The sequence below is a fragment of the Falco punctatus genome, assembly GCF_963210335.1.
Source record: "Falco punctatus genome assembly, chromosome: 12".
NCBI lineage: Eukaryota > Metazoa > Chordata > Aves > Falconiformes > Falconidae > Falco > Falco punctatus.
In genome coordinates this window covers 25,380,484-25,406,090 of record NC_137592.1, presented here as the reverse complement: position 1 = coordinate 25,406,090, position 25,607 = coordinate 25,380,484, and the positions used below count along the sequence as shown (strand labels likewise).

Here is a 25,607-nt window from a genome sequence, read left to right as displayed (position 1 = left end):
TCAGATTATACAAGCTGTGTATTTGGCGGTTTTCTTCCTTTGTTAATAGTTTTCTCCTATAATTACTTGCAGGCAAACCAGCGTACACTTAGGATCCTTGTGCATGGGAGACATCAAACGGAGAAGGAAAGCTGCTCCCCTGCCAGGACCCACAGGTAACCAATTTCCCTGGGACAGAACACAAAATACGAGATGTTAAATCTCTAAATACAAAGCAGTAGGTCAGCGACCTGAGGAAATGCTTCATAAATTCAGTAACTTCCCGTATAACTTCAGATGTGTCCTATCCTTATTTATTAATAGAGATTAGGAAATACTAGGGTCTCCTAATTCTCCCCCAAATATTTCCAATTTCTAGTCCTTTGTTGCACACCATTCTTTAAAGAGAATAAATCTTTTTTCATATACTGAGAACTGTAGACAATGAAGATTACCGCTTATGTCTGTTCAAGCCTTACAAGGTAGAAGCCATGAGGCAACTTTTTTTTTTTCTGTGAGGAATGCATATGAATACTATAAATACCCTGCACAATAAAGATAGGATGTGAATACTTGGGCAAACAATTGAAAATGTGGAGATAAGGCTGTGAAACACAGCTTTAAAAGTAGTGCTGTAGATTATATAGGAGGCACTTGGAAGCACATTTCTGAATTTTACAGATGCGAGGTCACAGCCCTGGATGCGTTCTGCTGATGTCACAGCTGGAAAATGACTTTTTCAATACTTAGCAGTGATTTATAGGACCCTCATCAGTTTGTTGTTTTAATTATATATGTGCGTACTGGAAGGATTAGATTGTGTGTGTGCTGGTGTGAGGCTTTTTATATATTGTTAATATGGAAATCTGGATTGCATGTCCTAGTCTTACATCAATTACTATAGTAACATATGCAACATATACTGTTCTTCAAATAGATGTCTTTAGAGAAGCCTAGTATTTGTATTCCAGCTGAATTCCCCCTCCTGAAAAGTCTTTGTTTCAAAGCTCAGTGGCAGAAACAGACCAAGAATAACATTTAAAATGTTATAAGAGCACCTTAGTGGCAGCAGTATGGAAAAAGAGAATGTATGGGTCAGCTTCTAAGACTCTGAACATATGTGAAGTGAGAAAGAAAAATACTTAATAGCTGAAGAGAGAATAATATCATTATTTCTACAAGGTGATTTTCACTTCACAACTTTCAAGTACTAGAGGATGTCATTTTGTACTGAGAGGGGATGAAGTATCATGAAATTAATTTTATTATTCATTTTACCTTGGGCTTTCAGCGTTCAGTATTTTATTTTATAAGCTGGCTCCTCTGCGTAACTTTGCAAAGCCAATATTTTGATACTAAGGCAAATACATTATGTGGTCATTCAAAGTTACGTATCTATATATTCACAGATTTAGAGATTGTTTTGCCCCCAAAGTTTGCCTTTACGCGGAGAGCAACAGAGAATAACAGTGGCTAACGCTGTTATGTGACATGCCTTTTTAACTAGTGTGGGGGGTTTTTCAAGTTCAAGGTAATATTTTCAATTTAGATCTGGGCAGGAGGACTGAGAATTATTTATGTGGTCTTATAAAAGTTTTTTTCTACGTTTCATCATTGTAAATTTTTATGCAAATGGAAACTTTGGTAAACTTCTGAGAAAACTTACAGATATGTGTAGGTAATGTATAACATACTATAAATTGTAAGTTTTCACAAAAGCTAACCCTCCTACAGCTGAACTGCTGTTTATCCATCGCATTCCTTGTTTGTCTTTGTCAGTATTTCATAACATTTTATGACAGGTTTCCTTTTAGAAGGGAAATACATTTGGAAATTTGCATTAAAAAGAAAGATCACCATTTGATTATTCTTTCAGTATTAGCTAAGGTATAGGAACAGAAGAACTAGATTTTATATAGAAGAATTTGTAAACTTTTTTCTTGAAATAAAAAAAAGGCAAAAGTTGCGTATTTACAGGAACAGAAGTTGGAAATGAAAAAGGCATTGTTAGTAATCGATACTTAACATCATAGTGAAATCTGAAAGGCTGTCTCTAAATGAGTCATTAATTGCGAACATTTTCTTGAGCTGTATGTGTTGCAAATAAGCAAAGTTTTACCAACTATGAGCCAATCCATTGGAAAAAAAAAAATCCCGTCTGCATTTTTTGAATAAATTGCATTGTTCAGAAATGTGAAAGAAATACATTATATTAAATTCCTGTAGCACTATGCACAGTGTTGAGAAATGGTCATTTATACGTTTAGCTTCAGTAGTACTGAAGAGAAGGACTGGTGATCCTAATGAGGTATCGAAATGTGTTCTCTGGTTTTGAGTCTCACAAGGGTAGCACCTGCTACTTTCAGACACCTTACAAAGCTGCAGACTTCTGTAGCAAGCAGTGTTATTGGTTAAACATTTATTAATTGTGACAAGAACACCCAATTTATTTCAGTACTCCAGCTTATTTACTGCTCTTTCACCTTTGTATTTTGTATTGAAAAAGTAAAATGAATATTGATAGAGTTAGATATTGATTTCTAAATTTATAGTCTGTTCTCAGCCTGGAGTCAAAGTCACATACCAATAGGTTTGTGTATATTAGTAACAAAGGATGTAGATTTACTTGTACAGCGATGAGGAACTATTGAAGCAAGAAAGTTTGAGCAGCACAGAGCATTTTATAGTTTCAGAAATGTCATTTGTAAAGGTGAAGAAAAGCTGTGTTGAAAAGCAGTGAAGAAAATGGGAGATAATATAGGTATAGATTGTTAGGAGCTGACAGTACTGAGGCAGGAGTGTCCTATTCTGCCTTTTCTACTAAGATAAATTTTCTGGTTTATGGATGCTTGATATAGCTCCATCTGTGTGTTGTGAACCTTGATAGTTAATTAGTTTATTGACTAAAAAAAGATACTAGTAAAAATTCTTTCCTTACTGTGATTTCTTTGAAGAATTAGGTGCCATACATTATAAATACCTACATTTTGCACAGCTTCTTTCCATGAAACCAGTATTATTTCAGTGATTCTAGTCAGATTTGGGACCAGGTCATTCTCAATGACTTTATGCCCTCTTTGACTACCTGAGTGGTAGAGCTATTTCACGTGACACCCTGACATATTTCATTGCAGCAATACAATACCCTCAAGTTTGTATAAAAACCTCTTAGACAAACTAATTCATTTTCACAGAACTAGCCCTAGAAAAACTGGGTCCAGCATTAATGAAAATAATAACAAAAGAACAACAACAAAATTTGCATGCAAGAGAAAGGTCATTCTCTGCAAAGTATTACTGCTATTTGAAACAGACACATTGGGAATATTTACAGTAATTTCAGTCAGATTACCTAGTTTACGTCTCGTATCAAACCAGCAGATGCTACAGAATTTTAGAAGCCATGTTCATACACTGAATATGTTTACCCCAGTTCCTTTCCTATTGACTCTCCATCTTCTTCTGTACAAGCTTTTTTTCTCAATCAGCTCCTTTTAAATCCCCAAGATCTTTTAGATTTCTTTTTTAATAAAAAACCTCTAAATCTTAAATGTTGGGAGAAAAACCATGAAATTCTGATTCACATCTGTGGGATGTTAATAACTTAATTTTCAGAACATAGGGAGTTTGATTCAGAACAAAAAAATTTAAGTTTTACTTGTGTGCCTTGTAAATGGGTATTTCTTTCTATTTGGAAACAATCTTTGCTCTGTTGCTTACATAGCATGGTTTACAGTTTGGAGCAGCATGGAAAACCTGCAAAAAGTAACTTCAAAAAGAGAAAGCTATGGTGTACTTAAAATACAAAAGAGAATGTGCATATAAAATGTATAAATTTACTGTGCATGTTATGGGGACTTTAATACTTCTATTTTGCAAAAGCAAATTTCAGATGTCATTTTCTTTATCTAGTTGGCATGTTGCATGCTACACTTCAGGCTGGTACTGATTGAAATGACCAAGTTAAAAGTCTCATTTTAAAGAATGTGTTTTAATGAAAAATATGACAGATTCTTAATTACAGCAGAAATACTGAGCACTGCTATAATGCCATCATGACTCACTTTAACAAGGTAATCAAAAGGGTACATGTTTTCATTCCTTTTTAAAAATTGCCAGCAGAACAGCTAAGCAAACTATTTTGCTGATGCTTAATATGTCAGTGATTAAAAATCAGACCTGAATATCTGCAGTACCAAAATGATGATTTGAAAAAGATTGTGATTACACTGTGATAACAGAGGTGGCTGAGGCTAAGTTTGTGGTGAAGGTCAACTTAGACAGTTGCAGTGAAAGGGTAGACTTTTGTGTACTTGGGTGAACTGGCAGTAAATTTCCAAAACTCTAGACGAACTGTTATATGCCTATTTTCTTTTTGGCTGGGTTCCCTGCTTTTCTATCTACTAAATGTTACAACTCCATAGACAGAAATCCCTTGTCACAGGACAGTCTGACACTGGCATGTGTTGTGAATGCTCTCCCTCGTTGCGTTGCACCACTTGTTATCCTTAGTCTACCAAAGTCCTTTCTGGCGCACGCAGTATATCTGCTTGATCATCCAGCCTATGGATACTTTTTTCTTTCGTTGGTTTCTGCAGCAGATTAAATTCTAGGGACCCCTTTCTGTTTCTTTGTTTTTCCAACCATATTGTCTCACTAAAGCAGTTCAACAATGGAAAGATCACAGGGTGCCATCCAGCGTTGGAAGCTGCTGTCCCTTCAGAGCAAAAGGCCTTCCATGTTGAGCTTGAGGTCATTGGTTCAGGTGGGACCCCTTGCATGTAAATTCCAGAGTAATGAAGAGAGTTCAGTAACAAACTTCAGAAGAAAAGATCCACAATACGACAAGAGCCAAGCTTATACTGAGAATTTGCTGATGGATTTCTTGTGATCTAGAGAGAAGACAGTATTCTTCAGGCTGTACACATAGCCAATATAAAGTCAGCCTTGAGGTTGATAGATGACTCTGCTAGTCTTTTTTAAATGCTGTTGTCTTCTGAAATACAGAAGGTTCAAAAATAATTCCTCAAGTTACTCTAGGAGTGTTTCCTAAGGTAGCTGTTTCTGGTTGTGGAAAGCATTCACATTGCCTCCATTGGGAGCTGGACTTGATCTTCATGGTTCCCTTCCAGCTTGAGACATTCTGTGATTCTATTAATTTTTTTGGACTTTGCTGTCAAGAATTATAAACCAGCTTAACAGAGAATATCACCACTGAGAGCATCCTTAATATATATGAAATTGTTGCTCAAAAGAAGCTAAACCAGGCATTTTTTTCCAGTTCCAAAGGTATGTCTCATTAGATGGTTGTATACTTGAGGAATGGTTTTGAATGAAACTGAGAGGTGTCAGCAGGGAGACTCATCCTCCAGATCAGTTATGTGCTCTGGAAATTCTGCTCATTCTCTACCAGATGCCATAATGAAGTGGTTCCCCACAGAGAGGAGCTGCCTTCATTTTGGATGCAATTTGTTAGAAGCGTCACCTTTTTCAGAAGAGCTGATGTACATTGTGCAGTTTTCCTAGAACTCAACCAGTAAAAGCAGTACCTGATATTTCTGTCAGTGTGGTTTAGATTGGTAATACCAAAGGACATTTGTTAACCAGAGAAAGTTTGGGAATTAAAATGTGCAAGGAGGAAATATGTCTAGTTTTTCCCCAGTCAATCTAACTTCTATTCCCAGCTCTCCGTAACAACCTCTCAGTGGATGGTGGCTAGTTTTACTTTCTCCTGAGGGTATAGGAAGCGCTGCTGCAAATAGGCCCTGCTATAGATTATGCAAAAGTCACTTTTCTTAAAGGTTTGATAGCGTGTAATTTATTTTTGAATAAGAAAGGCCACCTATGCATAAACCTGATAGCTTTATGCAGAAGGTTTTTTTACCACTTCAGAGGAGTAAAACTAACTGTTTAAGATGTGAGAAAATATTTTCATGATGTGAGAATATAAAATTAATTGACCAGGTTTTCAGTACAGGCAAGTTTGGATTTCTGTTTTCTGCCTTTCTATAAAAGCTTCACAATCAGTAGAAAGGTTTCTGATAAAAGTTGTTGTAGATACCTGTTATACTGTGGATTTCATAAAGAAAATTTTTGCTTTTGATTTCCTCTACAGTCAGAGGAAATTTGGATTTATTGATTGTAAAAGAAGTTTACCTTTCAGCCTATAGATTGACACTGCCAGTGCTAATGTGGTAAGTAAGATTTGTGTTCTGATGCCTTCATTACTAAGAGAGGGATCACAGTGGGCATTGTTTGCATAAATAAATAGGCAAATGGTTATTTAGCCCATAGTAAAAAATATGCAGATATATTTGCCTAGTTTTAATGAGTTAGTCTTCATCTTTAAATTAAGATAATTTGACAGAAGGGAATACTCCAACCATACAGGCAGAGAATAGGCAATAGGCACATCTCCAGTGTCCTGGCAATCCATCCCAACTTGAGTTAGGGTCAGACAGAGCTACCATGGTGTGCCTGGGCCTAGTATCAGTTTAATCCTCAATCTTTCTGCTGAAATTAACAACTGTGCTGTCCGTTTTGAGAGTATTACTGTGATTTAAATCCTTTCCCTGTGGCTTTCAGTATAAGGTTACAAGCCTTTTTGTAAAAGTCAGGGAATGCTTATCAGAAGGGAGCAATTTGCCGGGTTTCCAGGGGTTTGAGGAGAACTTTGGAATGGTCCCCTGTGAGAGTGCTTCTTCCTAAATGCCATCCGGTGGCAGGCGTAAAACTGACCTCCTCTGGAGCCTAGTGAAAAGACAGTCTTGGGTATTCAAGAGATTCCCCTTACAGAGGGATAAATGGGAATCTAGTAATTCCAGCTCTTCCCAACCAATTTTAATAGTAGCAAAGACTGAACGGGCGCGAAGTTACACTTTACACACAGTGTAGTGCAGTAAAGCATGGCAGGAGCAGAGCACCTGCAGATCCGTGTTCAAGTGATGCTGGGTGACCAGCTGACCCTAAAGTTCGGTGTCTCAATTTTCATCAGTTCATGGATTTATGTTTATGTATTCAGGACAGTTGAAAACAGATTTAAATCTAGGGTCTGAGCTGCAAGAAAGAATGCATTTGCCCGTGCTGCCATTCCGCGACTATTGCTTTAATAGTGGGTGTGGGTAAACACTGAGATTTCCAACGCCTGCTGAAGCCGTAGCTCTGTCCTCTCTATTTCTCTGTCTCTGCTAGCTAGGGTAAAATACAATGCAAGCAGGCTCACTTGAACTATAATCATTCTAAGGTTATTCTTTAGACACAATCTTAAATAGCTTGGTGTGAGGAATATATATGAAAGTCTGGTGTAAAAATGCAATTTCAAATATTTAGCTAAGTAATGTAGGATTTTTGTAACTTTTTTTTTTTAGATACACAGCCACAGCATACTGAATTTTGAAAACAACTGCAGGTACTGATTTTAAAAATCACAATATGGCTGTTGGCTATGCTCACAATGTTGAGCACGCAATTATCCAAAACAGTTTTAATGTAAGCATCTAGGCAGTCTGATTCCCATTTTGCTACTTAGAGCTGGCATAAAAAGATATGCTACAGCAGTGTGTTATTCTAATTACATTCCTTGTAAAATTGTCTTATGTATCAGGATCAGTCCCTACTGTTCCAAGCTCATCTGCCTAGTGAGGAGTCAGAAAAGAAAAAGAATAGATGGAATATTAAATGCTTTCAGAAAATGAGGGGGAAAGTGCACTGGCTTTTAAAGTAAAGCAGCATGTATCGTTTCTCCTTCCATTGGCTGTTTATCCAACATCAATACAACACTTTAGGAGCCAAATTACTAAACAAGCTGCCAATTAGGCTTGCAGTCAGCTGGATAGATTAGTGGCTAAGAGAGGCAGATACAAGATTTTCATCGCTTGAGCCAATTACGCAAGTGAATTACCATCCACAATGCTCCTTGGAAGATTTGAAGTAGAAAGACTGACTCTGCTGTGATAGACATAAGTGAGATCCAGGGTAGGGGGTAAGGGTTAGCAGGCCATGTATTGCAAAAATTACCCAAGCAAAGAGAGATCCTTCTAGGAAAGGATTTAAAGGATTTAAGGCTGCTGGGAGCGATAGAAGAGGAAATAATAGTTGTGGTATGGTCTGCAAAGGCATTGCTGTTCTGCTCACAAGTCTTAATCATATAAAAGAAAGATGAAAGGCCAAGGCTATATTTATGTACAGTGTCATTTTCTTCAGAACTGTTTAAAAACCCGTTTTCGTAACATCAAAAATAGTTCAGTGGCCAGAGATGAAATTACTTCAATATGCCTTCATTTGTTTCTTACAGCTGGGGGGAAGGAAAAAAAAAAAAAAAACAAACAAAACCAACATTTTCCTAAACAAGTGTTATTGAAGAGATTGAACCTGGCTGTATTCTGATTTTATTCACCCCAATATAAACCAAACATGCTTGATGTTGGTCTCATCCAGCAATTGGACCATACAAATAAATATTGTCACAGTATGGTTTGTGGGGTCACAGTTCCTTTATTATTCTGTAATAAATGATAACTTAAATGATGAGCTTTTAATCTTTAGAAGCATTTTGCAAACAAAATGGATCTGTCAGATCAAAACTGTGCAGAGGCTCATTTGTTTCTTGCTGAAGATGATGTGCAGTGGTGTAACATTGTTTCTTAAATATGAAGCGAATTTAAAACCTGAACTTTTGCAAGCTGTTGTATCCAAAAATGATTAAACAGATGTGGAGCCTGCAGCAGCATTAGACCTCTGATCTGATTTTAGCTTACAGATGGAATTAAATTAATTCATGGCAATCACTGTAAAATCAAGGGTATGGCACTGAATACTAGTGTACTCTTTAACCAGGACATACCTGTCTCAACAGCTGTTAAGAAAAACTTACTTACCTTTATTTTTCATTGAAACCTGCCTTTAATGCCATCATAAATATCATACCAAAATTAAACTAATGTGATGAGGTTTTGTTTTCCCCTTCCCAGTTTTGCCTCTTTCTGCTCATAGGTTCCATGTTCCATGTATGTAAGGTCATATGCACAATACGTGTACACCTTGTAGTGTGTTTATTCATATACACAAACATTTGAGGATTGGCCTTTATTATTTCAGCTGGCAGTATGGCAAAGGGAAGGAACATAAGTGAGGGTATTTTACAGTGCTGTCTGTTCAAGCAAGTTACTGTTCCTCGGTGTTTGCTCCTCGCTTGTGTAACGGCAGCCACTTCTGCTGCAGGACTACTCATCTGGTAGATCAAGAACCAAGCTGTTAACAGTTGCTAAAAACATTTTCAGTCTATAGAGTAAAAAGGCTCTGCACAGGCGATTCCTACTAATTATTAGTACAGAGACTTCCTCGTAACTCCTGGAACCCCACAAAGCTTCATATGGCAATAAACTTAGAAAAATGCATCCCCACTTTTTTTCTTAGCCCAATTTTCCATATTTGTTTTTTGTGGGACGGTGCAATTGAGTTGATTTTGCTCTTGCTCCTGGGTGGGTCGAGGCTGAACACGTCCCACAGGTAGCGCAGCTGTTTCCAAGGCCAGCGTGCTTGGACCGTGCTGCCTAACAGGCCCTACTGGCTACTCCAAGAAGTGTGCCGTAGGCATGAATTACAAACTGAACTTGAAGATGAATATTGCAAGGACAATTACTGCTTTTAATTAGAAAATAAAAGCCCAAAGCACAAGAACGGGGGTCGGGGGAATAGCACACAGTGTAGCATGATTTTTAAGAGGTCTCTCCCGTCATGCAGTCAATCAGCAATGCAAATTTTTTTCTTTCCCCAAATGCTGATGGGTTGTGGAGTGGAGGAAGATGGCAATGCCACTATCCGTATTCTTCTGAGTCAAGTAAAATATGTTGCATTACAGATAATTTTTTCAAGCAATGAGTGAAAACTGCAGAAATATTAAAGACAGATATAGATAGCATTCATATAAAAACTGACTGTACTGCAAAAGAGTGGCCTGCATATATTAAATATTTTTCAGAATTAAAAGCTATCCATATTCACATTTAATTCAGTAATTAGTCGATTAGTAATATAGGCAAGTTGGGTCAGGTTTTGCTTTTGCCTTATTCTTGCTGCAATAAAAAGCCTCCAAACACATCATCCTTTGGACAGCATATGTTGTTTGATTGCCCAAAAGTGGGTTGTGAAGTCGAGGTTGTGGTGGTTTCTTGTAGTTGTTTTTTTTTTAATCTGGTGACATCTGAGAATAAAACAAACTGTTCAGGAGAGGTTTGTCTTCTAACACAAGGTGTTAGTGGAGGGAAAAATAGTTACAGTATACATTCTAGAAGTACTTATATGTCTTTAAAAACAAAATACTCCAATTATCCTGTCAGTCACAGAAAAAAAAATCCACCATCAAGCTACTTCAGAAAGTATCAAAAATAGAAACATCAATGTACTAAAAACCACATCAGGGTACAAATTGTTCTTTCACGTATCTCTTTTTGTGAAGTTGCTCTGGCTGTTTTTGAGAATTGAAATTCATATAGAATGGTACATGTATTAGAAGAAAAGCTCTGGGGGTTTTTCCCCCAAATACACTAACGAAAAAGCTGTTTACGTTGTCTCAGGCTATGCCTTGCATACCATTCCAGCAGCATTGCTGGCTTTGCCTAAGCAGCGTTATGAATACTTTAATATTTTAGATATCTAGATGTCACAAATATACTCTTAGCCTTGCTCTTTCCTGCTTGGTGGAGATGTTGGATCTTTCTTCTAAGTTTCCCCCTTAATTATTCCACAGGCATTCATTGAAATGATGCTTCATTTCTTACCATCACTTGTTGTGAAAAGTGGACCAAAACACAATTCCAGGATTTTACCTGTGAGGTTTACCAGAACTTTTGTTGAACAGTAGCCTTTTTTCTTTCCTTTTTTTTTTTTTTTTTTTTTTTTTTTTTTTTTTTTTTTTTTTTAGCTAGAAAGTATAACTAAGAAGGTTGCAAAGCCTGTGTTGTGTATGCCAGGCAGTGTCAGGGACTCATCTGTATGAAAATTGCCTCTGCCTGTGGGGGCCTGAAAAGAAAAGAAGTCTTGGACATTGAATTTTGTGCTGGTCAGTTCAAGAGGAACCCTCTTGGGGACTGGAGGCTGCTGACTTAAAAGCCTTTATTTTAAGCCTAGCATTAAGCATAGCTTCAAACCAGTATTAAAGGATGCCTTCTCTCAATGCATTTCCCTTTTTCTTTGTCTGAGGAGCTGAGATACTAGAAAGCTGTCTACCTTTTATGTAGCCAGCGTTTTACTGAATATGAACAGATCTGTGGTGGATAATGCTGGAGTACTATAAATTCATCATCACTATCATGAGTTTTTTAATGTGCACCTCTCGTTTTGAACTTATGTGTATGCAGTTTCCACTGTGGGGCTTTGCTTTTTTTGTATGTGTGTGATAATTGAAGCTTTTCAGAAGTGCATGTTCAACTTTTATTGTGTTCTTCTTTAGTAAGGTAATATAATCATGAGCCAGCTGCTCATCAATGGTAAACTCTTGATTGAAGACATTGTACTCTCCAAAAACACAGTCTCCTCCTGCAGTATTTTTCAAAAAGTAGCAGTCCAGAATAAACAGGTACAACGTTAAACAGAGAATATTTGAAGCTGGGCACATGTTGGGGTTCTTTTTTTGTTCTTTTGTCAGCGGGGGAGGGAGATGCTGAACAAAGCTGAAAACAAAATCCAGCTGCCTACATGCAACTGCTTGTGTTAGTTCAAAAACTTCAGCTTTTTAAAATTTTGTATGATATAACTTGGTAAGTTTCAATGCAGATTGTTTAAATAAATATCATTTATACCCCTTATGCAGGACGGTTATGTATGGGAAGGCTTATCCGTGCTTCACCTCCAAATTCTATCTTGAGGAGTTTGGTGGATGGCGGGGGGAACAGCTTTGTTACTTGACTTCACTTTCTTTTTTTATGACACATTCATGGAAAAAAAAATAATCTGTTAATGAAAAAATGCATCTGTTACAATAACACTTGCAATCTTGATGATCTTTTCTGCAGTATGTGTGCAGCTTTTCTCAGACATCCTGACGGTACAGAGAGAAAAGTGTATAAACAACACTTAATGGTATTGAAAATACTGAAAGTAGACTTGGATATATCAACTCTCTCTTACATGATCAGTAAAAGAGAAACAGAGTAAAGATATAGCTGTATTTGGAATACTAGACCACTTGTCTGTACTGTTTCTGTAACAGCTATAACTGTTTAATCAGAAAATTGTGTTTTATTGAATGAGATCTTAAGCATTGGTAAGTATTGCTAAGAATGGAGAAATGTTCATGTTAATATGATGTGACTGTATAGGACAAGAAATTCAGGTAATCGTGCCTTGTATTGGTGTATTGGTGGACTTGTGCAGGTGATGTGTGTTCTTTGATGGAAATGTAGAATCCACTATATTGGTATATAAAAGATTTGTGACAGTATTTCATACTTAAAAACTGAATGAGTCTTTAAAAACATCAAAAATAAAGCAGAGCTTAAGACTGTATTATTTAGATTCATATGCAGTCATGCATATAAGGTCAACATGTGCAAAAACAGCCCGTTCTAGCAACCTGTTAGGTGAATTAGGAGAATAAGAAGGTTTAAGGCTTTAAGGGAGATTATCCTGCTCTTCTCCACATGGCGGGCAGCGCTGATTAATGCTGTGTGTTTCTTTAATCTCAGGGTTTGTAGGTGAAAACACCCAACCAATCCCAGAAAACAACATTGGAAACAGAATGCTTCAGAGTATGGGCTGGACCCCTGGCACGGGCCTTGGACCAGACGGCAAAGGGATGGCAGAGCCGATACGAGCTGTCCAGAGACCAAAAGGACTTGGACTTGGATTTAGCTGACAGAAATGCACTCTGGCTGCCCAATAAAAATAAAGCCTAGAATTAATTTTGAAAGGAGAAAAAAAAAAAAAAAAAAAGGAAAAATGGCAAACATATTATTTGTTGTGATCGGCAAATCCAGTTATTCCTCTCTCCGAGATGATGGAAGTCGATGTGCTTCACATTAGCTACACCAGCTGCAAGGTACAGCCACAGTGACACAACTGGCATTCGAGTCTGACTTTATAATGGTGCTAAAATGTACAAAAACTTCTACTTTTTTATTTTCTCTGGTCTTAAAGTTTGTATTAAGCATAAAATTCAGTATATTCACCTTTTTTCATGAAAGCTTCTAACCCAGCAGGTTTTAGTATATAAGCAATTTTTTTTTTTTTTTTTTTGTAAGTATGATTTCATCTCGAAAGTCTTGATAAGAATTTGTCAAGGAAAATGGAACTTTCTGCAGCTGTTGTGTTTTTCCCCTTTTCAGGCAAAGTTTCCAAACCTGGTGTTTCTAGCGGTTAACAATATTTGATTGTTAACAAGATGACATTTTGCCCATAAGGTGTACACATTTCCCACTGGAAGGTGGTATGGTGTGCGCTTTTGTATAAGAGCATGAAAAATGGCTTTCTTTTGGTAGGATGCCATTCCAACATGTTTATCTGGCAATGTATCACTGTCTTCCACATTCAAGCTCAAAAGTAAAGCTTTTATACTTGTTTTCACATTTACGGGATAATCTTTTTTCATCAAATATTTTAAAAAGTTAAAGATTATTCTGACTTGGCTTTCCCTTTATATTAATAATCCTCAGTGTTTCTACTTTTAAGAACAGTTTGAGCTTTGAACCAGGAAAATTGTATTTTAAAGACGACTGCCTTTTCAGTGTTTATATTCTGGGGTTTGGCATGTTTTAAACAATCCAGTGTTCAACATCATGTTACCATTGGGTTTGTGATCATGCTGGTGCCAGTGAGCCACAACCCTTAAGGATCATGGACAGAAAAAGGGCAAGGAGGAGCAGGGTTAGGGTGAAGGAAAGGAAGGAAAAAGGTACTTTGATGGCATCTCACAAATCTAAGCTAGCAATTTAAAATCAAGAGGGATCATTAAGTGTTTTAATCAGTATCCTAATGTATCTAATGTCAGCAGAAGCAATTTCATTAAGCACCAACCAATCAAGCTCCTAGGGTACTTATTGGTCTGCAGTATAAAACAAATTCCACTTTAAAATTAAATGATAGGGCTGAAGGAAACTGTTGTTCAGGTGGACTAAGGAGAAAATCCTGCCTCCCTCCCCTCCCACCCCTGGAGTAGCCGGCAATATTTACCCTCACTGCAGAGGTAACAGGATTTGATTCTCCAGTCTTTCTTTTTTATTCGAGAGGAGGATCTTTCTCTTCCTCTGCTCCCAAACTGCAGAGAAAAATACTTACTTCCAGATGCTTGCAAAGATATTTCCTTAGAACAAAAAGAGCACAGCTTCCTTGATGTGACTGTGGAATACAGTGATGAATTTTAAGTGATTTTATTACTTTTTCTCTCAACTTCACCTGTTTTTCCAGAAAAATTAATACTAGGAAAAGAACTAGCAGCATTATAGCATTGAGTTTGCTTAAAAGAAATCTTTGTGCTTTCCACTGTGAGTACTGTTGGTTTGGGAAAATGGTTTCACCGTACACGTAGTGCCGAGTAAAACGTTGGTACTTGATACTGTTTTTAATGATAGCTGAATGCACGTTCTCTGAGTTTCAGGAGAACTATTTGTTGCTGTTTAAATACTTGATACGATTGTGTGGTTTTGCTTTTTGAAACAGCAAGACATTTTAAACAGACTTGGGATTTTAATCAACACATACGCATTTTATTGAAAGGTTCTGGGGCATAGCATAGTGTTTCCCACTTCAATTATCTCTTGCACAACTAAACTGAGTTAAAAACATTCCATATCCAAAGGATTTCAGGGCCACGTAATTGCAAAGGGCTGAGAGCCTGAAATTCTGCAGCTAGCAGAGGTGCCCACTTGTATAAGCGTTATTTACAATAATGAATTTACCTGGCATGCTTCGGTTCTTGCGATGCAGTGTGCTATTGAGAGCAAGGGAATTCTAAAGAGCTCTTTGTGTTGTACACCACAATCAAAAATTCCTTCAAATAATTTTTAAAATGTAAATTGTGAAAGTGAATCTTTAAGTTCTGGTTGTTCTAGCTTTGTTTGCAAATATGTAAAGGAATGTTCTTTCCCTATTAAAATCCATTGTTTTGCTTTGGTTACAACCCCTACATATCTTGGGCTGGAAATTCTAAGTACAGCACATATAGCACTTGTTTGAAGTATTTCTGTGCAATTTACCGTAGCAGTAGATTCTGAAGAAATCAGTCTGCAGCTCCAAAAGTACTTGAAAATGTTTTCTGTTTTAAAAAGGTGAGAGGGAAATAATGGATACATGTTGAGAGAAAAACTCTTTAGCCCATTCAACTCTTCATTCATCCAGGCATACAGACAGATACAGTGAAGCAGCCAGCCTAGTAAACAGCCATAGTGGAAGAACTACTTAGTCTGATTGGAAATCTTACAACTTTTTGTTTTAAAATAATCCATTAGTGAGAAACTATTAGACATTAAGAATAGTCAAATTGATTTTGATATAGTGATAGATATAGTTTGTCTGTTTTCCAGCAGGTATTCTCATAGATGCCGCAGCTGACAGTCAGTGTTACCTGTTAGAAGCTGTAGAACAAATTGATTTATTAAAATACTTTAGAGTTTAAAGAGGGTTTTTTTGTTGCTGTAGAATTCCCATTCTGACTCACAGTATCATTTTATTTCTGTTTTTCCACATGTCGTAGGAGTGGTTTTAAAAGATACTCCAGTAGTGTGATTTTTGCACAGTTAAAACTAGTGTTAAGAAACAAAACAAGAATTAATTGTATTTTTTTCTTTTTTGAGCTGTTGCATTGTTAGTTGCCTTTGAAACAGGGCAAAGTACTTGGATTTATTGGGATTTTTTCTTCAGGTCCTCCTCATACCTAACTTACAATCATACTATGATACCTACTGTAAAGCTGGCACATGTTATTTTAAAATACATATGCAAGTTTTTCAGATAATAATTCTTAATAGCTGTGACACTGAAGGTTTTTTTTGCCTATATAAATAAGTATGGGATCATCTTGTATCTAAAAGTTACCGTCAATCACTTGTCAGATTCTTTCCATCTAGGTGTTTTATTAACCAGTAGCTCAGCTGTTACCATAATATTCTTCCTCTGCAGAATGTTTGGTGAGGAGACATTATGTATTATCAGCATTGCGTTTTGCTACATGTTCCATGGTGTCTCAAAGTTCTGTGAATTGAGCCATTAACTGTTAATAAAAGAAACCCATGAGCAGTATCTTATTTTTAAATAAATATTTGTCAAAGTCAGAGAAGCGTTATCAATATGCTCATTTTAACAAGTTTGTCCCTGCATTTGTCTTTCTGCAATTAGGTCAATGATGGGTGTAGAACGGCAGTAAATAGCTAAATAATATGTGTAGAACGCTTTGCTTTAACAGCACAAATGCAAGATGAAATAAAATAAATAGACTGTTCTTCATGGGGTTTGTATGTTCTTTTCTTTAAAGTGCCCTGATCGATAACATCGCTACTGCACAGGGGAGTAAAAAACATGCTGTTTCTGAAAATATAATTAAGGTTGCTAATATCTTGTACTGAGCAGATGCATATTATGCTAAAGCTACTATACTACCTTATATGTACCTTTTTATTAGTACTTTTCTAGGTTATTATTATCCATCTGAAAAGGTTACACCACGATGTCAGGAAATGCCTCATTTAAGATGTTTGCAGTACTTTTATTATCGTATTCTTCTGAGGCGTTTAAATACAAGTTCCCTTCACTCTTTAAGTATGTGTACACTTTGATAACTGTGACAGGACTTTGTGCTTTCTCTTCAAGCAGTTCTCCAAAACTGTTCCTCCAAAGAGAACTCTCACACAGCCTTTGGTTTACTTTCCCTCTCCCCATGCTCCCAGGGCAGTAAAGGCATATCATAAATGAGGATCCCTTCCCTCATACTCTAAAATCAAGAGACTTTTTAATTAGACTTCCATCCCTAGCAGAGTTTTCAGAAGTGGTGGCATAGTTAGCACACGCAGTTGCATAACTGAGTTACCTACAGTAGAGTCCCATACCTAAGGGCAGTGTGTGTGTTCAGTCTGAAAAGACACAGCGTAAATCATTTCTTTTATCAACCTGTAGTCCAGCTGTAAAGCTAACGCGAAATGTTGAAAGGGAAAATGGCATTTTTAAAGATTGCTATATGGTTTTGCTTTGAATTCTCCCTGGAAAAGGTTTTATTGTGGTCAAGCGGGGGTTTTTTGCAGGTACAGTATTTAAGACTGGGATATTTTTTTGTTTTTTAATGACTTCGCTACACTGGAAAAAGTCTTGAGGAGGTGCAGCAATTTCAGCATGGAAGTTGTCCTTGTCTGAGGAGGGGTGTTTTGCTAAATAGAACTACATAAAAACTTTACCGGCATAGATTGATATAGGCTGTATCTACTAAGCTATAAGAGAGTTTGTACAGTAAAACTATCAACAAACTTTTTTAATGTAGGTGTGCTTTTAAGTTATTGTGGAAGACTACAACAGCAACAAACATTTCATGACTGACTGGTAGTAAGTAACTCTAGTGGAAATAGGGTTTGGGCTTCCTATGGTTCCCTTCTTCTACAACAAAACGCATGTTGGGAGATATGTTGACCATGATGGTATATTGATTTTATTGCAAGATTCAGTCTTTAAGTAAAAGGCTGAAAATCACTGAGATTCTGTAAACTGCAGCTACGAGAACTGTGTTTATTAACAGCTATGAAAAGTGGTTGGAATTAATAAGAGGTATTCCACCTATAGAAAGTTATGATTTTGGCCAACTGCTTATAGCATTGCTATGATGAATCTAAGAACAGGGGACTCTGGCTTCTGAAACGGTGAATATAAGACATTAGTCTCTGAGGAATGTATATTTTATTGTAACATAGTCACACTGATTAATTATGTGAGCTCATTAAAATATTATCTTTCAGAATATTTTATCATAGAGATGCTCAATTTAATTGTGCCTTGTCCTTAGTGTTGTCTTTCATTCTTAATATTTGTCCATTTTTGTGAAAAAGTGTAACCCTATATATGTTTTAAGTGATAATAACCAGTGTTTCTCTCTTAAAGTGTTATCTCATTCATGTATGGGCGAAGTGGTGCCATTCAGTATTTTCCATCATTTCTGCTAGGCTGGGGAAGTTGTTCCTCAGTACCTCCCTAGGCCAGTTTTCTGAATATCTTACTGTTGCCTTTGTCAGTTGTAAGAGATTTTGACACTGGAAACTTGAAGTTTCTTCAGCCTGGGCAGGCTGTTGTGTTGGCTCCTTTCCTTCCAGTGGCCGCAAGCTGATGAAGGCTGTGAGATAGGTAATATTTTCTGCGCATAAACACATCTAGTGACTTCAAGATGTGAAGTACTACATAGGTCTAAAAATAAGCCTGCATGCAAGTGTTTGCAGATTGGGGCCTTAACTTCCTTCCCCGTTAAAAGATACAGGTCCTAAATTTTCCATGCATCAGAGTTCCTGCAGACCCCTGGAGTCAGCTGCCCCCTTGCTGGATTGTGCCCACCCATCTTCAACACTGACTGTCTTCAGAGCACCTCTCTGGCTGCTGCAAGGTACAGGTTGGCTCGTGGGTCGTGTTGATCTCCGTCCTTCCAGTACCAAACACAGTACATCCCGGCAGTGCAGGGAGTCAGGGTGCCTTTTCAACCTGGAGTTATCTTCATTTTGCACAGCTCAAAACAACACGCAACAAACCGCTCACGTCAGGTTGCCTGGGCCACAGTCAACACCATCAGGCAGGCAGTCTAGTACTGGGTAGCTGATTCTGTGTGTGTTATGTAGTCTTTCATTTCAGCAAAGTAACAACAAAAACAGGAAGAAAAATCTAAAATGTTTTCAGTTCAAGAAGGATATAGCCGAAGAGTAATTGCAGATAACAGAAGGGATCAAAATCACTTCGGAGTCTGTGATACAATGAGAAATTTGAAATTGCTCTTAAATGTGGGGGCAGATGGGTAAGGAAAAGCATGCGTCAAAAGTATGCAGAAGGAAAATGTAAATGTCCTCGGTAATATTTTCTCAAATTTACAAAAAAAGAAGATGTCAAAGTGTTTGGCAAAACAGACTCGGCGTTTTGACCCACCTTTGAAGGATGCTGGCAGCTCTAGTACCTGGGCTAAGTTAAACTTCTCATGCATTTACCACTTTGAATACTTCAAACTTTCTCAGCGAGAGTCAGCCTATTCTACACTTGTCCACATTCAAACTTCTTCCACCTTCTGAAGCATCTCATACTGTTGGTGCTGGGCCTCAAGATTGCTCCCTGCTTGTCTGTTCACGTAAGTTGTGTTTTCTGCATTAATGAGCGGTAATTTTTTTCATCCTACTCTCTTGGAAATTGCCTATACCATGGTTTCAACGTATTATCCTATAAGGTAGATTTAAGCAGTGCAAGGAGATTCTTTGAAGAACTGGGACAAATGGTTTTTAGTTTTTCCTCCCATAAAATGTTTTTGCATTTAGATTCTTGATTTCTTTGAAGACCCTTACTGCCATTCAGTATATTCCCATTGGTTTCTCTCTTGCACAAACTTGGCAGTTTTCTTACAGAATATTGTGGAGGGCACAAGAATTTTTCCAGTTGAAAATATGCAAATTTTCAGGTTTGTGCTTTTGGTTTCGAGTCTTGTTTGAATTCCACGAGTGTTGCCTTATTTTTTTTCAAAATGTTCCAGGTTACTTTAAGCATTTAGATGTTCTGCCATTTGTGAAAAAAGTGGAGTATTTTATCTGAAATTTTCTAAATGCCAGAATCTCAGTATAGGTGATGCTGGCCCTCTCATTTCTGGTAGTAGCAGAGATGATCTACAACATAAACCATACATACATAAGTATAGTTAATACAAGATGTAAAAATTCCTTGAACAAGAGTATCAGTGATGAACTCAGTATGTTAGTTTGGATTAAACACAAATAGTTCCAGTATCTGAGAGAACACTTTAATAATCTGTCACAGATTTCTTTTTTATATGCCATGGTACACCTTATTACTGAAATGAGGGATTTTGAGAGTGAACCAATAATAATTTTAAGGGTTTTCTTAATGTGTTGTAAATAATAAGTAACACAATTACCAGGTTGCCTTTATACTCATTGTGCTGTGTAAGTTGATTTGTTTTTCATCTTTTTGGCAGTGAGCATATGAATGCTAGTGAATTACAGTTCTTATTAACTGAATTTAGGCAATTTCTACCCATTACCCACAAAGATAGCTCAGCTGCTAAACAGTAGCTCTTGGCCAGGAATTTGAACAAACAAGAAGTCCAGGCAGGAATGTTGCCACTTGCAAAAGTGTTGGAGCAGAGAGTAATTTACCATCTAGAGAATCCTCTCATCTTTCAACCTCTATATTGTACCTACCTGCAGTTTTCCCGGTAGGCATGGGGTTTTCCATGATGAAGGTTCATGAAGAAATGGTGTAGGGGCTCAGATCTGCCAACTGCTGTCTAAGCACTTGATATTTGGCTGTTAGGCTTGTTTATTGCTAACAAAGTATTAATCCCATAGCTGGGTTCCCTTTTGGACATCCAGGGCCACAAACGCTACTCAAGGCTTCTGGAGAGCTGATAATAGAGGCACTTTGCACTGGGCAGCTGCCTCTGGCTGTGACCCTCCCTCTCCGGCTTAGATTTAATAGAATAAAATCTGAATTTTCACTATGGGGTGCCAAAGTCATGTCTTCAGAGGAAAAAAAAGCACTCCTTAGACTCAAGCTACTCTCGTACGCAATCTAGACTGCATCCAAAGTAAGAATTTTTCTGTCAGAGGATGTTTATCCAGCAAATTCTAATGTTTTGTGGAATTTTGCTTTTTCTAATAAGCTGTGGCCAAGATACCGTGTATTCCATGGGTCGTTCAGAGACCAGATTACCACAGCCTTCAGCTCTGGCATCGCCAGGCCCCCTCCACAGGCCAAGGACTCGGGGTCGAGCTCCCTCGTTGGAAGTAAAGAGCTTGGAAGCCTTGGCCATTCACAGCCCCTGAAACCTTCTGGCTCCAGGTCCCACAGCAAGGAGGTCCCACAAAATCTCTCCAGACTTGCATGTTCCCCATCACAGAGCAAAGAACGGGAAAACCTGAAATCACCTTGTGGCTTTTGTGGTTTTGGTGCAGCTCAGTGGTCGGAGGCTGCCCTGGCAGCAGCCTCCATGCTTCCAGGTCAGGAGGACATGTGTTGGGAAGCCGGGGAAGCTGCCCACCAGGGAGCTGCAAGCCGGGCAGGTCTAGAGACCCCAGGTGTGAGGTATGAGGGGAGGTCTTGGAGCACCAGCTCAACAAAGTAGGTTTTGAAAAACGTTCTTGCTCCACAACTGGAGTTGTTGAAATGTCCTGTGGAGGACAGCATCTGAGGCAACTTCTGCTGCACCCACTCGCAATGGTGTTACCTGTTACTGCAAGTCAGGAGCATTGGCTGCCCGTGCCATGGGAGGTTTGGGCTGCAGCATGGCCAGTAGGGTCAAATATGCTGTTCCTGGGGTTTGATGGCCGCTGCCGTGGGTCTTTGTTCCTGGCATGGGCTCCCCTTTGCCGTGGAACAGAGCAGCTGGTTTGTCTGTGGGGTCCGTACGTTTGGCCTGCAGGATCGGTCACAGATGCAGATTTATGGGCAGTGGCTTGAGCCAGAGACCCTCCCAAACCTGCTACGAGACTAATTATACCAGACTGTGACAAAAAGGTTGCAATGTTGTGGCGAGGGAAGTATTCTGTAGTGCTTTTTGTCACCATCCAGGATAGTGGCTGTTTGAATAATTTGGGCTAGAACCACATCCCTGCGCTGTCTTTGGACCTAGTGAATGAAAAGGCAAAACTAAATAGAAAAAAAATAATCAGTTTTACTGTGTAGTTGAGAAAATGAAGTTGTTTGCCTGTATGTGTCTATACAAACACACACAGATGCATGCATATAGATGTACACCCCTAGAGAGATCGGTGGATTACATAAAATTACAAAAAAAACAGTGAAATGACTAACCCATTTGTTACTGGTTACCCCACATACCTCTCAGAAGTGACAAAACTTCTGATTCTGCTGAGTCTGCGTTCCTTAAAAGGGGTGAGCAGCTTCTACAAAAGTCAGTAAATCTACAATGTATTGTTTCATATTCTGTCTTTATGTAAACCTAGCTGGGTTTTTTAGTTGTCTTCTTCCTAATCAGTGGTAAAGTGCATTTAATAGCTCACTTAAGGTGTCATCCATTACTATGAGTTACTGTTAGAACTAATTAATAGAGCTGAAATTATTTTGTAATGAGAAATTGAAGTATTGCAGTGTTAAAAAAAAAAAAATTACCATTCATAGCTAATTAACGTTTAACAATGCAAATAAGCTGATAATTATTTTTCAAGCCATAGAAAAATTCTGTGACACTTTATATAGTACCTTTGTGATCCTAATTGTTTCTGAAAAATACCTTTAGAGAGAAATACTCTGAAGAAATTTCCCTGGGTAAAAGGCAGTTTCTGAAGTGCACGATGAATGAGACCTCTCCTTTTGTTCACGTGGGGCCACACTCAGCAGCTATTTCTCACAGTAAATACTGATCAAGAGAAGGAAAAAGTGAGGCTTGCGAAGGCAGGTGGAAGGGGAAATTATGTGGGATCTTGGCCAGAATTTCCTGGCTGCCCAAAGCCAGCCGTTCTTCTCTTTGGCTGCTGCAGGTATTGTACGTGCAGCCCCGGTGGGCCGAGGTCATTTGGATCCTTCGTGAGAGAAGATACTAACAACAAGGGAAGACAAAATTCACAAAACGTACTTGTAGGTCGTATCTGTGGTGAAGGAATGCAATTAAACCACCCAGAAACAAAAAGGAAAACTGAAAGTCTGACCTTGTGTGGCAGTGTGAGGCACGGGAGGTCACGGTTCCCCAGAAATCAAGATGCTGCATTTTCTTTCCAGATTTCATACTTTGGATGTTACTTGAAGCAGGAATTTTCAGAGGAAGCATTAAATCAGCAGTGTCCTTCGAAGTGGCCAGCCTGGTGCCATGGGCATCACCTGTCGATCAGGCAGGAGTCGCTGCAGGCACAAGTGGAAGTTTTGTTCCATTCTGAGGCATCTTTCACCCATTTTTTCACAACAAGCCCAAGTAAATATTAAAATCTGTTCTGCAGTGATGCAAGCTGCCACTTTCTCGTTGCTATTAATTCTGGTAAGGGAAATATGCTCTTAGTCTGGTTTGATTTTTAATCCATCTTCGTAATCTTTATTGTATTTTAAAATTTCAGCTTAATGTGACAAAAATCTTTTCTATCAAAAGATTTCTTAAAAGCATTCTGGTTTTGTGGTTTGGTGGGGGTTTTTGAGTCAACTGTTAATAAATACAATTTTATTTAGGAGGTTTATGATAACATGTAATCAACTAGCAAATGATTGGCAGAGGCTCATACTGGTGTCCTGGTAAGCACAGATGCTTTACGTTCCACACCTGGCGTTTTGAGTAGATCCCAGTTTCTCTCCAGCAAGCCAGTGCCACAAGCTGCCAAGGGTACGATCTACTCCTGCCACTTTTGGTTTTGTCTGTGCGTTGGAGTTGTCTTCTGCCCTTGAGTTGCCAAAGACCATAAACCATCCTCTGGTGGGCAGACACCACCTGCTGTGCCACAGAAGAGCGTTCCTTGGTGGTTCTTAAATGTCCCTGCAGAACGTGGGGGGGTATTGTCACCCTGCTCTCAGCTGCCCATCCGCCCCCACTACAGACCTTTCCTCCAGGACTGTCCACCTCTGCTTTTTTACTGTTGGTGTGGTGATCTGCCAACTAGTATCAACCCCTCTTCCTTAGAAATGGATTTGAATTTTTGATCTGCAAACTAGCATCAACCCCTTTTCCTTAGAAATGGATTTGAATTTTTTTTGTTGGTTTTGACCTCAGGTGAGGCCTTGTGATCGTGTCCTGTGTAATATTCTGGAAATTTCCCATAATACCGTATGTTTTGCTGAAGACGACCGCTTCTCTTTGTGTGTTATCTTGCAAAGTTTTACCTGGAAAACATCACCCGTCTGTGTCCGATGTTCCTGTGCCAGAGGAAAGGAAAAAGAACCGTGAAGGTAATATTTTATTTTCTGAATGAATTTAATTATTTCAATTCAAATTAATAAATTGATGGAAGACTAGTTCTGAGCCAAGACTTCTGAAAATCTGGGGTTGGCGGAATTAGGCCTGGAACAAGGTGTGTGCTTCAGTCAACATGTGAGTCATGTAACCTCTTAAACCAGGGGGGAAAAGCTTGTAGATGAGCAGCAGGTTTTCCTGCCATCAGGAAGGTTTGAACACCAAATGCTGATGTTTTCATCATTCGCTATGCTGATTTAATAATTATTAAAACTATTCCATAGATCAGCCTGTCTTAGGTCAGTATTTTATACTAAATGTTTAATAACTGGTGTGGCTATCATGGTTGAAAGTTGTTATTTTTATGCATTTGCCGGCTCTGATGAATATTGCGATGAGGTCCAACCTGGCAGTTTTCATGCCCGTTGGGTGGTCCCAAGCTCTTGCTGCCCACACTCTCCAGGACCGAGCGCAGGCTGGCTAGCTGCCCCTGCTTTGGACCCCTGGCAATCATTTTCCCCACTTGGCTCAGAACAATTATTGATAGTTTGAGCACCTCTTGGGCTAAAATTTGTGGACGTTTTAAAATTAGGCATTTTTTCATGTTAATTTTACTAGATATCTAAGAAATTTGGTATGAAAAATTACACTTTCAGCATGTTACGTTTATCATCGTGCAATGGTGGCATCTGAAAATCTGACCTGTGTGTGCTACAGAGCAAGGCAACAATTTAGAGAGACAGGTTTTCAGGGTGGTTAGTAGTTGAAGAAACATTTTTGCAACTTGCACCTCTAATATAGCTATAGAATATCAAACGACTTAAGGTATGAGTTTAATTGTAGCAGTTCAGACTCTGCAAGCCGTGGAGCGTGGATGTATTTTAATTTCTAAATCCAACTTTACAAAAGGAGGGAGAAGGCTGAGGAGCTTTCCTGCCATGGCTCTCACACTCTTGTGTTTCTCCATTACGCCTGTTAACAACTACACTAGAAACAAGCAGCAGATTTTTTTTCCACTCCGTGAGTAATTGTCTGCACAGCAGTGACAGATGTGCAATATAGCAGCTTCTTCAGGAAAAAATTAACAGTTTGTCCAGCATGTCAGCTCGCTCTTTTTAGTGCTTCGGAGGTCCTGGCCCCATTATGGATGATTTAGAAATTGAGGCAAGCTAAGACCAGCTGCCTGGGTTGAAAGCCTTAGTTAGTAGCCCTCATCTGCATTCCAGTATTCACTTACATCTAGAAATTGGTAGGGCCCCTCTGGCCACAAGATGAGTATGGGCTGACAATGCCTTGATTTGTTGAGAGAGAGAATAAATGGGTTTTTCAGAAGATGAGGAAATATCACCATTACTGGCCAATTTACAGCATTTTATCTGTTCTTCAAACATGTCACTTTTGTTATTGTTGCATGGTAATTACATAGTGAAACGGAAAGAAAACAAATTCTGGTTACATATTCAGATGGATTGCAAAATCATATAATCCTGATAAATGCCCATTTATGATACACACGGATGAAAGGTTCATTTTAATTTTGAATAGCTAGCACAGCCATAAATAGGATATA

At 38.4% G+C, this 25,607-nt stretch overlaps 1 protein-coding gene across 1 annotated transcript in view; it reads left to right on the top strand.

The window, feature by feature from the left end:
- Positions 1 to 16,413, top strand: part of GPATCH2 (G-patch domain containing 2) — a gene marked incomplete at its 5' end in the record, with an annotated part of 126,372 nt that extends 109,959 nt beyond the window's left edge. Inside the window, 2 exons of the mRNA XM_080408452.1 lie at positions 73 to 155; positions 12,663 to 16,413. Coding sequence (XP_080264578.1) covers positions 73 to 155; positions 12,663 to 12,832 — 253 coding nt within the window. The 3' untranslated portion in view covers positions 12,833 to 16,413. The remainder of the gene's footprint in view (positions 1 to 72; positions 156 to 12,662) is intronic.
- Positions 16,414 to 25,607: the final 9,194 nt, after the last annotated feature.